The sequence below is a fragment of the Puma concolor genome, chromosome A3, assembly GCF_028749965.1.
Source record: "Puma concolor isolate L17-30 chromosome A3, mPumCon1.1.hap2, whole genome shotgun sequence".
NCBI lineage: Eukaryota > Metazoa > Chordata > Mammalia > Carnivora > Felidae > Puma > Puma concolor.
The window spans coordinates 136630063-136644537 of record NC_141669.1 but is presented as its reverse complement, the minus strand read 5'-3'; the positions used below and the strand labels follow the sequence as shown (position 1 = coordinate 136644537).

Genomic DNA, 14475 nt, shown 5'->3' with positions numbered 1-14475 from the left:
GCCAGGCTGAGCAGCCAGACTTTCAAGTCCCAGACCCTGTTGTCAGCCAGGCTCCGTCTCACAGCAGCTGTGTGACCTTCCACCTCTCCCCAGAGTCTCAGGACCTGGCAAGACGAGATCCTCTATCCAAAGCTCATTTCTGCAGACCCTGACTTCTTAATCCCACTGGGCAGCACAAGCATCATCCCCATTTCCAGAAGAAACCCGGACTCAGAGTGAGTCGCAGAACGAGGGCTCGGGTGAGGCAAGCTTGTATAGGTGCAGGGTGGGCACCTGAGAGTGAGCCCCCACTTATGCGTTGAGCCCTGGGTGCCCCACTTCCCTCACCCTAGCCCTGGCCCCAGGAAGCTGCTAAGTGGTGGCATTAAGATGCTAAGATGCGTGACCACTGGGAATGCAAGCTGGTGTGGCCACTCTGGAAAACAGGATGGAGGGTCCTCAAAAAACTAAAAATAGAACTACCCTACGACCCAGCAATTGCACCACTAGGCATTTATCCAAGGGATACAGGTGTGCCGTTTCCAAGGGACAGGTGCACCCCCATGTTTATAGCAGCACGATCAACAGTAGCCAAAGTATGGAAAGAGCCCAAATGTCCATCGATGGATGAATGGAGAAAGAAGATGTGGTCTATACATATACAACGGAGTATTACTCGGCAATCAAAATGAATGGAATCTTGCCATTTGCAACTACGTGGATGGAACTGGAGGGTATTATGCTAAGCGAAATTAGTCAGAGAAAGACAAATATCCTAGCACTTCACTCATATGAGGACTTTAAGAGACAAAACCGATGAACATAAGGGAAGGGAAACAAAAATCATATAAAAACAGGGAGGGGGATGAAACAGAAGAGACTCATAAATATGGAGAACAAACTGAGGGTTACTGGAGGGGGTGTGGGAGGGGGGATGGGCTAAATGGGGAAGGGGCGGGGCGCCTGGGTGGCGCAGTCGGTTAAGCGTCCGACTTCAGCCAGGTCACGATCTCGCGGTCCGTGAGTTCGAGCCCCGCGTCAGGCTCTGGGCTGATGGCTCGGAGCCTGGAGCCTGTTTCCGATTCTGTGTCTCCCTCTCTCTCTGCCCCTCCCCCGTTCATGCTCTGTCTCTCACTGTCCCAAAAATAAATAAATGTTGAAAAAAAAAATTAAAAAAAAAAATAAATAAATGGGGAAGGGGCAGTAAGGAATCTACTCCTGAAACCATCGTTGCACTAGAGGCTAACTAATTTGGATGTAAATTTAAAAAAAAAATTTTTTTTAAAGAAAAAAAGATGCGTGACCACATTTTCTGATGTAAACCCAGTGCTCATGCATTCATTCATTCATTCAGCAAAGCTGTGATGAGCCTCCATTACACGCAAGGCATGGCCTGAGCACGGGTACCCTGGGGAATAAGGCTGATGCCATGGCAATCACCAGAGGGGACAAATGAGTGCCGGTTACCCTCCCCCGGAGGGCAGGAACATGGTTTCCCTGCCTCAGTTTCTCCACCTGGAGCACAGGGTCCACAGCGAGGATCTGGCCAGTGTGACACTGCCTGGGCAGGGATGGTCACCAAGAGGGACCCAGCCACTCTGGCCTGCCTCTCACTTCATCCAGAGCCACCCCTCCCCCACCCCCCGCTGCCAACCAGGGAAGCTGGCCTGGTTGTTTATTTGGTTATTAGATAACCAAGTCTGAGCACTCTGGCTTTGATCAGGTACCCCTGATAACAAGCAGAGGAAACAGACCATTTTATGGCAAGATTTCATGGGGCGATTTTACCTTCCCACGGCGTTGTCAGCAGACAAGGAGCAGGAGGTAGGTGTTTGGTGGGGAGGGAAAGGAAGAAGCTCCGTTCTACCGTTCTATTGTGCTTTCCACGGACCCACCCCCAGACTTTGATCTGCGGGGAGGGGTGGGTGGGACATAAAAGCAAAGCATGGAAGGCTGGCCTCCTGCCCTCCCATCATGGACATCTGGCTCATGGCTGCCTCCCTCACGTTGGCTGTGCACGGCCCCAGAAAAACGTACCCTGGGCCACCCCCCCCCCCCCAGCCCCAATAGCTCTGACCGCCTGGGGAGGGTCCCTGTGGTTAACAGCCCAGAAAGGCTCGGCTCTGGAGGCCAAAATGTGATAGTGCCCATGGATGTGACTCACAGCCAGCAGAGTGGGGACTTGAGTAAGAATTCGCTTGTCCCCCAAACAGCCTTATAATTAAGTGATTGTTCTATATGTAAAAAAGGGGTCCGGAACCGAGCGTATACCCACCCTTCCTCTGGCAAAATGCAAGGTCTGGACAATATCGCTTGTTTGCTTGTTAAAAATAAACATATTTTGAGGCCAGTTAGTAAGTTTTAGCTTTGGTCCCTTCTTTCTGTTTTGTTTTACCTCCTTGTAACTACAGGAGAGTCTTATTCAAACATCGTTTGCTCATTTTCTTCGCTTTTTTCTCTTCGGGGAGTAAAATCTGCCTCAGAACAGGTAGCTCGCTGTCCTGAACTTCTGTTTCCTCACCTGTACAGGAGCCCGTATCTGTCCCGGAATGGCCTCTCCTGAGGGCCACCCTGCCACGACCGTGACGAGGAAGTGGGCACGGGTCCCAGCCCTAACTGTCGGGCTCCGCTGAGGCTTACGGACTGCTCTCCCGTCATCGTCCTTCCAAAGCTTCTTCCCAGAAAGGCTGTTGGTACAGAATGGGCTTTTTCCTTTAGGATCTTTGGACTTGGGGGCGCCTGGGTGGCTCAGTCGGTTGAGCGTCCGACTTCGGCTCAGGTCATGATCTCGTGGTTCATGAGTCTGCGCCCCGCATCTGGCTCTGTGCTGACAGCTCAGAGCCTGGAGCCTGCTTCCCATTCTGTGTCTTCCTCTCTCTCTGCCCCTCCCCTGCTCATGCTCTGTCTCAAAAATAAATAAAACATTAAAAAACAAAAAAAAAACCCAAAAACGTCTAGGATCTTCAGACTTAGAACAGAGCCAGCAGCGTGGTGAGACAGAGCCCCCATGGAGACGCAGAGCATCCTGGTCACAAGAAGGGACTCTGCCACTTTCCAGCTGTGTGGCCTTGGGACCGTGGCCCAGCCTCTCGGAACTCAGTTTCCCTGTTTTTTAAAATGGGGCAAACGAGAATTCCTACCTCCCATCAGGTCGCTTGCAGGGAAGGCATATATGCCTCTGAAGCACCTGGCCCACGCCGGGCTCTCAATGCCATGGGCAATTGCATTTATTTATAAATAAGCCAATCCAACAATTAATAACTGGGCACCATCCTCAGTGGGGGAGCTCCCACGTCGAATAGCAGTACAGTAACTTCTTTTTTTTTTTAATTGTTTTTTTTTTAACGTTTATTTATTTTTGAGACAGAGGGAGGCAGAGCATGAACGGGGGAGGGTCAGAGAGAGAGGGAGACACAGAATCGGAAGCAGGCTCCAGGCTCTGGGCCATCATCAGCCCAGAGCCCGATGCGGGGCTCGAACTCACGGACTGTGAGATTGTGACCTGAGCTGAAGTCGGACGCTTAACCGACTGAGCCACCCAGGCGCCCCATCAGTACAGTAACTTCTAAAAGCACTGACTTATAAACCCACCCGGGTTACAACAGCCCCTCCCCACGGCAAACCCGGTCAGCAGCCTGGGGCTGCAAAAAAATCCCAGACCGTGCAGTCTCAAACGGTAAGGACAGGACAGCATGCAGTTAGCACAACCATCCGTCGCTGTACGTTTTGCGGATTCAAAGACACAAAATTGCCACAAATAATCACAATTACGCAATTATAAACAATCATCCCGAGCAACTCCCTGCCCGCCATAAAAGTCAGCCCCCCACACACTTGAACTTAATGCGTGCTGTGGCCACTGCCTGCAGGGAGAGCTGAGACCGCTCTGGGCTTCTGCACGGCCACTCTGGTCTCATGCTGTTCTCAGTAATCCATAGAGACCAGAAAAAAATGTCATTTTCAGGAAGAGAATTGATCGCTTCTCTCACATTTCCATTTGTGTAAGATCACGCTGTGGCCTCGTTCTGCCCTTCCTGCTCATATCTGCCGCTTCTGGAGAGGACAAAAGCTAGGGCCCGGCCCGGGGCGGGGGGGGGGGGAGGGGGTCCCCAGATCGGGGGTCCTTGAGGTTGAAGTTAGCTGATGGGCTCCTGGGGGCCTCACCCAAGCTTCTGGAGGAATCCACAGGTGGGTGCTGTCTCAGACACCCGCCCCAGGACAGAGGTGGACACATGGGTCTATAAGCCCTTCAGAGGGCGGGCCGGCGGTGTGGACGTGCACCCTGGGAGACCTGCCCCGAGGTCCCCATGCCGTCCGGAGGGGACAGTCTCCATCTCTGCTCTGCCCTCCCATCCTCCTGTCTCCTCTTTGTCTCTCTCCCGCGTCTCCTCCTGGCTTCTCTGTCTCTGCCTCCCCGCTCCTCCTTTGCCTCTCTTGTGCCCCTTTCGCCCTGCCAGCTCTTTCCCTTCCTCTCTCTTCCCCGGGGTCTCTCTTCTCTTTCGCCCTCCTTCCGTCCTCTCGGTCAATGGCAACCCCGTGGAAATGGACCTCGGATCTACCCGTGTCCAGCCCCCATGCGTCCCTCCCCCCCCACAGCTTCACGTCCATCACCCACATGGTCCACGAGGGCAGAAATGACCCAGCTAAAGCCCTGATGCTTTTTCTCTGCTTCCATCACAAACCCAACAGCTGCAGAGGACCTCCTTCCCAGATGCTCATCAAGGATTCAAGGATCCGCTGGCACTCAGGGAGGTTCCCGGGGAGGCCCCCGGGCCTGCGGAGGGGGACAAGAGCTGTCTGGTTTGGGGGCATGGTGTTTGTCTCCTCCTCCTTCCCCTCCTCCTCCCCCCCAGCTGCCCTGTCTCTGCCACCCTAAACTGACTCACTCAGATGAGAAGGGGGGAGGAGGAGGAGGTGGGGTGGGGTGGGGTGGGGTGGGGGGAGGAAACCGCCCTGGTCAGCTCCTCGCTGTTTGCCTGGATGCTCTCTGGAGCAGGACGCGCTCGTTACAGAGAGAGGCTGCTGGGCACCCCAGGTTGGCCACCCGCACCGCGCTCCCGAGCTCTCTGGGCTCCAAGTTGACCGCAACTTTTCCAAGAGTATCTGAAAGGCCTGAATAGAAACATAGGGGGTCCTGGGACCCAGCAGGGCAGAGAGGAGTCTCCCACCAACCCCCATGCCCTTCCAGGGACCGGCCTGGCCAGGGGTGCGCTTTGGCGGGAGGACCGCACCGCTTGGGCTTGGCCGGGACAAGCCTTGCAGGGAGGCCTCCTTGCTCACGCGAGGAGCTCGGGGGAGGCGAGGCCCAGGGGACGGAGGGGGGTCCGCTGGGGGGTCCGAATGGCAGGAGGAGCAGCGCCGGAGGGCTGGGCGCGCTGCACTGCTGTGCGCGCAACGCCTGGGGCTGTCTCCACCTCCTCTGGCAAGTCGGACCTATGAGTGCGCGGCTCGACTTACAGCTATCAACAGCCCGGGCGGGTGAGCGCAGTGAACGCCGCCGAGGGGGGCTCGGGACCCTCACGACTTCAGCGCAGGACCCCAGCTGTAACGCCAGCGCCCGCCTCCGCCCTCAGAGCCCCGCGCCCCGCGCCCCGAGCCTCCTCTCCACGCGCTGCGGAGGCGCTCCGCGGGCCAGCCGGCCAGCCCCGACGGGATGCCCACGGCCATGCTCCCCTACGCTTGCGTCCTGGTGCTTTTGGGAGGTAGGTGCCCCCGTCCCCCCCACCGGCTCGCCGCCTAAGTTCGGGAGGGAGGGAGCTCGCCGTCGGACTTTCCTTGGGAGGTTCGCAGGGACTGCTGTGGGGGCCTGCGCACGGGGCGGGCGGTGCTGCGCCCCGCGAGCTCTTCCTCGGCCTCCCCGGCCAGCACCTGCCGCTCCTCCGGGGTCCTTCCGCGCCCTGCGCCCCCGCGCACCGTGTTACCGTGCCTCGTGCTCTCCCCTCCGCACCGCCGTGCTGTGTGCCGTCGGGGCCCGGACTCCAGGCGCCTGCCGGGCCCCCAGGGGGACCCCGACCTCCAGGAAGATGTGGGAGGACCCCAGGCCCATTGAAACCCCCGTGGGAAGTTATAAACCCCAAATCCCTCCGATCTGAGCTGCAGGATCCGGTCTTGCCCACTGAGTCCTGAACTGTGGGTGTTCAGGGTTTGTCCCCTGCAGCGGAGCTCGGGGGAGAAGTTTGGGAAGGTGCAGTGACCTTGAGCGCACACTGTGTCCGACAAGCCTGACGGGGAGGAGGGAGGACAGCCAAGGGACTCCAGGTAGAGGAGGCAGTGCTTTCTCCAGGACTAACTGCTCTCCCGCTGGGTGGGCACAGACAGAACTCTCTACAAATGCCAACTGACCACACTACGTCACCACTGGCCACAAGGGCAAGAACGGCCATAGTCGTGGAAGTGTGCCCCATCCCAGGTTCACCCCTAAGCACCTTCGCGTCGTGAAGGGTTAAGAATCCTGGCCCCGGAGGGGCGCCTGGGTGGCTCAGTCGGTTGGGCATCCAACTTGGGCTCAGGTCACGTTCTCACAGCTCGTGGGTTCGAGCCCCGCATCCGGCTCTGTGCTGACAGCTCGGAGCCTGGAGCCTGCTTCGGATTCTGGGTCTCCCTCCCTCTCTGCCCCTCCCCCACTCACGCTCTGTCTCACTCTCTCTCTCAAAACTAAACATTAAAAAAAATTTTTTTAAAAAGGAAGAAGAATCATCTTGGCCCTGGAGTCAGAGCACCTGGCTCAGAAGCCAGATCAGGCTTCATATCAAACCTGTGTGGCCTTGGGCAGGCATGTCCATCAGCTGTCTTAGCCTCAACTTTCTCATCTGTCAAATGGGTTTAAAGAATCCTCCCTCTGCCTGGGATTGTTGTGAGGGTGCGAGAAGGTATGCAGGGGAACCCCTCAGCATGCTGCCTGGGAGCACTCTCCAAGCTGGCAGCCGGGTGCCACAGGGCAGCCCGTAAACTGGCAGGGGCCACCGGCCACTCTCCTCCACTTGCGGGCAAGGAGCAGTCTGGGCCACCTACAGGAGCTCATCCACGAGTCTTTTCTTCCCAACCCCAAAGTTCTAAGCAAGATATCTGAAGAAGAGAGGAAAGGGGTCCGAAGGAAGGTCGAGGGAGGGCCGGGTTGGCAAGGTGGGGAGTCTCAGCTACATGCATCAGAAGGGGCTACATTTCCCTGCTGCCAGGGCCAGGGGTGAGCAGTCACTCGCCCGTCCTTTGCCCGGGACTCGTCCACCAATGCAAAACCAGGCCAGGGCTGCCCTGCTGGTCCATGAGAGAGGGCGGGAGACAACGAGTGGAGGGCGAGGGGAGAGCCTGGCCAAGGACGTCCGCACTTTCCTCCGGGGGCTGAGGGGGGAGGAGGGCGGGGAGGAGGCTCCCCCCACCATCGGCACCGCCGGGATGGGGCCATCAAGAGCAAGAGGGCAGATTGCCCCAGAAACCTGCAGTCTTGGTCACAGCACAGGGCTGTTGTCTTTGGCAGGCCCCGCACTTCTCGTCATGCTAATAAAGTTGCTGGAAGTTCAGCATCGCGGCTGGCTCTCGGGGAGCCCGGGCGCTTCACTCCTTGGCGACCTTTTGCCATAGCGAGCGCGACAGATTCCACAGGAGAGAAGCCAGGAGCGCCTGACGGGCCCCGGGGGGGCAGACGGGGACGCCCCGGAACCCCCGCTCGAGGCAGACGCTGTGGCTAGAAAGGGTGACGGTCCCCTGCGGGCAGCCCTTGCATTTCCCTGCTCGTAACTGGGGCAACCGTCTGCCGCTGAACACTTTCTTCAGAAGTTCTTTTCACCCCTGGCTGCACCTCCCGGCAGCAAGACCCTTTGGCCTTTAGTGAAAGGAAACAGAACCCCGTTAATCCTTCAGATACGTCCATCATTTAGGCCTCCGGTTCTGCAAATCTGGTATCGAATGGCAGGCACACCAGGGGCCCCACCAGGCGAACTCCTACTGAGGACACGCGCGTGCACACCGCCAGGGTTGCTCAGCCCCAGTACCACTGACGTCGTGGTCCACACCATCCTCCGCTCGGGGGGGCCGTCCCTTGTACCGGCAGGATATGTGGCGGGACCCCTGGCCTCTCCCCTCCCAGATGCCAGCAGCAGCAGCTTCCCAGTTACGACGACCCAAAGGGCCTCCAGACAGTGCCCAGGGTCCCCCAGCTGCAAAGCCGCCTAGGCTGGGGAACCACTGGAGTGGATCAATCCAACTCAACTGGTGGCTTTTCAAATGAAATCTACCAAAATCACCGGGTCTGATGAATTTTGTTATTCTTGCTTGGAGCAATCAGGAAATCAAAGGCACAGTGGGGGCCCCAAGAAAAACAAGGCAGCTTAGGTAGTTTCTAATTTGGACGCTGATTTTTTTTCTCCTCCCTCCCTCTTGTCTCTGAAAACGTCCTCCTCCTCGGGGATGAGGGGAGCGCGGCTGTGGGTAGCGGTCTAGTCCCCCCGCTGCAGCAGAGACCTTCCCCCCAAGCCCTGCAGTGCCAGACGGGGTCCTGTGCCAGTTCACCAGCTTCCAGCACTGGTTTGCTCCGCAGCAATTTCTGGCTTCTAAAAATCTCCTTACTCAGCAAGTGCTGCTTAAGGGGGAAAACGAAAAACCACAGCCTCTTTTTTTTTTTTTTTTTTCCCCCTCATTTGTATTTCTCTTTTCTAATTTCGGTCCCGCTTTTATCTCGAGCCATATTCTGTGTGATGGCAAGTTATCGTTTCAAGACAGATTAGCTAAAACAGAGTCACAGGCTGTTCCGTAATAAATGAGTTGTCGATGTGGGACTCCCTTTCAAAACCGAGAGTAAAAACCGGGAAGAAAATTAAAGACGCTCATCTGAAGATCAAATGCGGATGAAGATCGGTAATTACATTAGTTATTTAAAAATTTTTTTAATGTTTTTTCATTTTTGAAAGACGGAGAGAGACAGAGTGCAAGCAGGGGTGGGGCGGAGAGAGAGGGAGACACAGAAGCCGAAGCAGGCTCCAGGCTCCCAGCTGTCAGCACAGAGCCCGACACGGGGTTCGAACCCACGAACCGTGAGGTCATGACCTCAGCTGAAGTCGGACGCTTAACCGACTGAGCCACCCAAGTGCCCCTGAGTTAGTTATTTAAAACATAGACAGGGGCACCTGGGTGGCTTAGTCGGCTCAGGTCATGATCTCACGGTTCGTGAGTTCGAGCCCCACATCGGGCTCTGTGCCGACAGCTCGGAGCCTGGAGCCTGCTTCGGGTTCTGCGTCTCCCTCTCTCTCTGCCCCCTCCACCATTCACACTCTGTCTCTCTCTCTCTCTGTCTCTCAAAAATAAATAAACATTAAAAAAATTAAAAAAACAAAACAAAACACAGACAGCTGTCATAGGAAACTTCCTCTGGCCGCACAGGCAATGGCTGGGGACGGATCTCGGTGGCCAGCTGTGTTGCTTATCTCCTGACCGGGGGTCTAATCTCCAAATTCAAAATAAGCAGCTCCAGGCAAATATAGCAGCTTCCTTAATTTCAAAACCATCTGGATGGCAGACCCATTAGAAGCCACACATGAAGAAACATTTGTGCAATGTACTGGAAGTTAACTGTGTTAATGAAAGCTTCAAGCCAGAATGAGCCCCTGATGAAACTTCCAAGGCATATTGCTTTCACCGCCAAAGCCGGTCTAGAAAATGAAGATCGATAGCCCGATGCAGGGAAAGGAGGACCCTGAAATCGGATTGAACTTGAGGACAATGGAGCTGAGACCTAAGTTCTGAAGTTGGCACCAGGGGCTGGCCATGAGGTGTGGCCAGACGTGTGGTGTGGTCGTTGCTTAGGCCCAAGTGGCTTTCGGGAACCCTCCGTGCAAAGCCAGTCCCCCGTCCTCCTGGGCTATTCAGACAGTTTCCAAAAGATCCTGATGCAGGAAACGAACTGTACGACCCAGTAAGTGAGCTGCAGAACACGAGCGGGCGGGGAAGGTGCCACAGGGACTAGCGTATCCCAGCGAATGTCACACCTCCCAGCTGGAGGGGCCGCCTGTGGTCCGGGGGGTACCGAGACAGCACGGGGGAGGGGGTGCGGGACCGGCCCCACCCAGGCCCCTCCCCCCAACCTGTGCGCCCGGAGCCCGGCCGGGCGTGGCCCAACCCAACGCACGTTTTGTGTGCTGCAGAGAGCTTGAGATCGGCATCTTGGGAATTGGGACGGACCTGGTCCCCACCCCTAGCTCTGGCGCCGATGCTGTCCCCAATGTCCCCATCAGTCAGTGGGGAATAGCCCTAGCCTTCAGGCGGTGCTAGAAGGGTTACCTGAGAGGATTTGAGGCCAGCGCTCGCCCCAGAACCTGGTGAACCCTCCGTGCTCTCCCTGCAAAGAGCCAGACCCTGCACGAATTTCTCCAGCCCTGCAGAGGAAAGAGGCAGGCCCCGGCTCTCCGCCAGTCGCCGGTTCAACCCGAGCTTGAGCGAGTCCCTCAACGTCCGTCTGGTTCCCACTCTGATGGCCTGCATGTCCTTGAGGACACCGTGACCACTGCGATGGGACCGGCAACCCTGACAAAACGAGGCACGCCCCCCACCCCCCCCCGGGGGTGAACTGGGCTCAGCCGTCCTTGTGCGCTGCCTCCCAAAGTCCCGCAGCCTCAGCCGCCGTCCCCAGGCCCCTCCTCTGCGAAATGGGAGCGCTGGCCGCACCTGGGGCTGCCGTTGGGTGAGGCTGACGAAAGCAGCTGCCCAGCACAGACGCCCAAGTGAGGCTCGTCTCAGCGACCGGGCACCGGGGGCCTCGCTGGGTTCGTGTCCGTTGCTGGTACGCGGCGTCGAAGACAAGAACAAATCAGGCAGCCCCCCCGCCCCCCGTCCTCATGGAAGCCTGAGTCAAACGGGCGAGGAAATCTTCAGTAGAGCAACTGATGACAAAATGATAAGCATTATAGAGAGGACATCCAGGGGCACGGAGCCTTGGCGGAAGGCAGCGGGGTGGGGCAGTGCCATGTGAGCTGAAATCTGACCAAAGAGGAAGCGTTAACCGGAGGAGGAACATCCACGGAGAGGGACCGGCACGTGCCAAGACCGAGGCGTGAAAGGAAACAGTGATGTGCTGGGGGACCAGAGACGAGGCCCCCGGGGCTGGCGAGGGGGGAGCGGAGGGGCAGAGGGGTGGCTGTGGGTGAGCTCGGAGGTTGGCAGGGGCTCGATCAGAGAGGGCCTCGAGGAGGAGTTGGACTTCGCCTCGAGGGCAGTGGAGGGTCCACTGAAGGGTTTTGGCAGGGAAGGAACCCGCTAGTGAGTTCCCCATCACCGGAGGCATCCAAGAGCGAACGGAATGATGTGGGGGGGGGGGCTGCTTCGGTGAGGAAGCTGCCTGGATTTGCCTCCAGCCCTGAAAGTCTCTGAGCCTAAGGAGCTCCACCAACAAGGACACATGCTTTTGACCGTGGTTTTGGCCCCCCGAAGGCTCCCCGAATCCTGAGCCTCGTAGTCATGCTGGTAAGGGCGGTGGGCTATCTGAACACGTCCAACAGGCCCACGCTCCACGTGGCACCCATGTCAGCACACGCACAGCATTCCCCGGAGGAGAAGCAGGGGTGGGAAACACAGCCTCCCCAGCCTCCAGCCCTCGGTCATTACTCTGGCTCCTCGGTCCTCATTTCTCTCCTCCTCATCTAATCGAGGCTGTCAGCCACTTCCGGGGAGGGGTGCATTTTGAGATTGAAAATGCTCATATCCTGTCACGATATAGGCAGTAGGAAAGCATGCATGGGACTCCGTCGCAGCCAGACCCTCTGTCCAGCTCAGCGCGTTCTCCACTCACCCCTCTTCCTTGCGACTCTGTCCTCTCTCCTCTCCTTCTGGTGCCCGTCAGTCCCCATCGGACCCCCGTCCCCACACATTTCCCAGACAAGCTTTCTTCCGCCTCGGAGAAGACGGCGGCCGCCAGTCACCGCCGTGACGCAGTCACAAGGAAGTCCCTTCTACCACGGTCTCCTCGCACACACGTGCCGTCCCTTCCGTTTGCCGCACTGGTCTTCCCCCAGCCTCCCCTTCACCCGTGCATCTGGGTGTAAGTTCTTCACAGTGGAATTGCCGTGGCAAAATGTGTGTTAAATTCTTTCACTAGCCTTCCTTCCAGATGGGTTGCACCAGTTAGCGCTCCCCACAGATGGCCTCGGACAGCACCAGTTCCCAACCTTGCCAGGCCTCGTCATTATCATTCTTCAAAAATCTTGCCAGTGGCGATGCTTGCTTGTTTGGATTTGCATTCCTTTAATGACGAGCAAAGAGGAACGTCTGTTTGGATTTTCATGGACCCCTTGAATTGATTTTCCTGTGAACTACTGTCTGCTCATATCCTTTGCCCATTTTTATATTGGCCTTTTGGAAAACATCTTTTCTTCTTGTTGATTTGTGAGTGCTCTTTACATAGAGAAAACAAACGGTCTCCTGCGTATGTTGCCGTTTCTCGCAGCCTTCCACTTGCCACTCATGCTTCCTAAAAGGGAACTTGCCAATTCCTCAGCCTTTTCGCTTCTACTCCATTGGAACATGTGCAAGGGCACATTCATAGGCTATAAGCTAAACGTGCATTTTTCCCCAGAGGGACGGATAGATGGCCGGATGTTCTTACCATAAATGACCACATGTTGAGTGTATGTGTGGGAGAGCAAGACCGACTTTCCTTGGGGAGAAGGGCATAGCTCAGGGGGCCGTGCCAAGCACACCGCTCGCTTTGCCTCATTCTTGTGACCTCCCCGTGTGATGGGCACATTTCACGGAAGACAGAAGCAAGATCACGCGCCCAGGGTCATCCGGCGGGAAGCCCAGGGCCCAGACTCGCGGGCCACAGAACTTCATGCCTTAACCAACCACGCCCCGCCAGTGAGGATCCAGCTCCAAGCCCAGGCAGGGGCCTCCCTGCCCTGCTGCCTTCCTCCACGAGCCCGTGTGAGGTCTGGGCACCGGGAGACGTACTCGCCCGAGGCATCGGGGCCCTGGTCTCCGTGCGTGGCCCCACGTGGGGAGCACATACAGAGACTGCAGGCAAGCCGGCCAGACAGCTTCCTAGATCCCCGATTACGTGCTGATCAGAAAGCTGTTGGAGCGGGAAGGACCCCAACTGTCCGTCAGCGAGGACCACGGTGTCGACTGGGTCCTGGAAACAGCTTCCCACATTCAGACCCCAGCGGCTGCCCCTCCATTCGCTAATTACTCATCCTTCTTGCCTCGGTCTCGGTGTTGACAACGTCTACACCACGGGGTTGCTGCCAGGAGACTCTGTGGGTGGAAAAGTCAGCACAGCGCCAGGCACAGAACAGGCGCTTGCTGGGTCACTCACACCATTAGACGGGGACAGGACGCTGCCCCGCGGGTTCCCATCCAGAGACCAAGGGACACTGCGTCTCGGGGGACAGCTGCGAGGTCTCCGGGGACAACAGCAGCACGGCCAGAGAGGAAGGGTCAGAAACGGTTGCCGGGGGCACGGAGGACGGGGAGGGGGTCAGAAGCCCAGCTTCCTGCCTCCACAGGTGGAAGGGGGCTTGGCCTCTGCCCGACCAGGTAGCCAAAGGGCCCACCGTGGTGGGTGGTCTGATGCCGTGTGTTCCAGGCAGAGGATTTGGGAAGTGTTTCTGCGTCGCGTCCCACAGCTGCCGTACAAAGTACCGCCGACTGGGTGACTCAAAACAACGGGAAGTCACTGCCTCGGGCTTCTGGAAATCTGAAATCCCGGTGGGAGCAGGGCCACGCTCCCTCTGAAACCCGTAGGACAGGATCCCGTCTTGCCCCTCATGGCTTCTGGTGTTGGCTGGCAATCCTCGGCCTCCCCTGACTTTAGATGCAGCCCTCCAGTGTCTGCCCACGCCGTCACGTGGCTGCCTCCTGCGTGTCTGTCCCTCTTCACCCCTTCTTGGAAGGAGCCCAGTCGTCTTGGCGTAGGGCACCCCTCCTCCGGTATGACTGCCTCTTAACTATTTACGTGTGTAATGACCCTATTTCTAAATAAGGTCACATGCCAAGATACTGGGGGGTAGGATTCAAACATATTTGGGGGGGGGGCTGCAAATCTGCCCACGACACCTTGTGTTGCATCCGAAGGACCCACCCGTGGGTGGGACAGCAGCGGGTGTTTCTGGGAAGTGGAGAATCTGGAAGTCATGTCACTGGTCTGCAGCTGAGAGGTGGGACGGGCTCAAGCTGGACCCAGGGACCCAAGGAGGGAAGGGAGGCCGGGAGACCAAAACCTAAATATTCCAACTCGAGGCAACGACTTGAATAAATTTGGAGTGAATTACGCACCCACAAAAAAATCATATGTCAGAAAACCACACTGAATGATACGGAAAGATATTTTTGATAAAACGTTAGAACAGAAACCCGGTATCTATACATTTGCTCTCAGGTTTATTTTCACTGGTGGGGGGTGGACGGGGGCATCCTTATTCTTTAAAAATGAACTAGACGAAGATAGGCGAGTGAGTGGTTATCTCTGGGAGGTGTGATTATGGGTGATTTCTCTGTCTTTGTGCGTTTCCTACAGGA

At 57.0% G+C, this 14475-nt stretch overlaps 1 protein-coding gene across 1 annotated transcript in view; it reads left to right on the top strand.

The window, feature by feature from the left end:
* Positions 1–4901: 4901 nt before the first annotated feature.
* The window catches only part of APCDD1L (APC down-regulated 1 like), a 56142-nt gene continuing 46568 nt past the window's right edge, over positions 4902–14475 (top strand). The window contains exon 1 of the mRNA XM_086702577.1: positions 4902–5681. Coding sequence (XP_086558703.1) covers positions 5633–5681 — 49 coding nt within the window. The 5' untranslated portion in view covers positions 4902–5632. The remainder of the gene's footprint in view (positions 5682–14475) is intronic.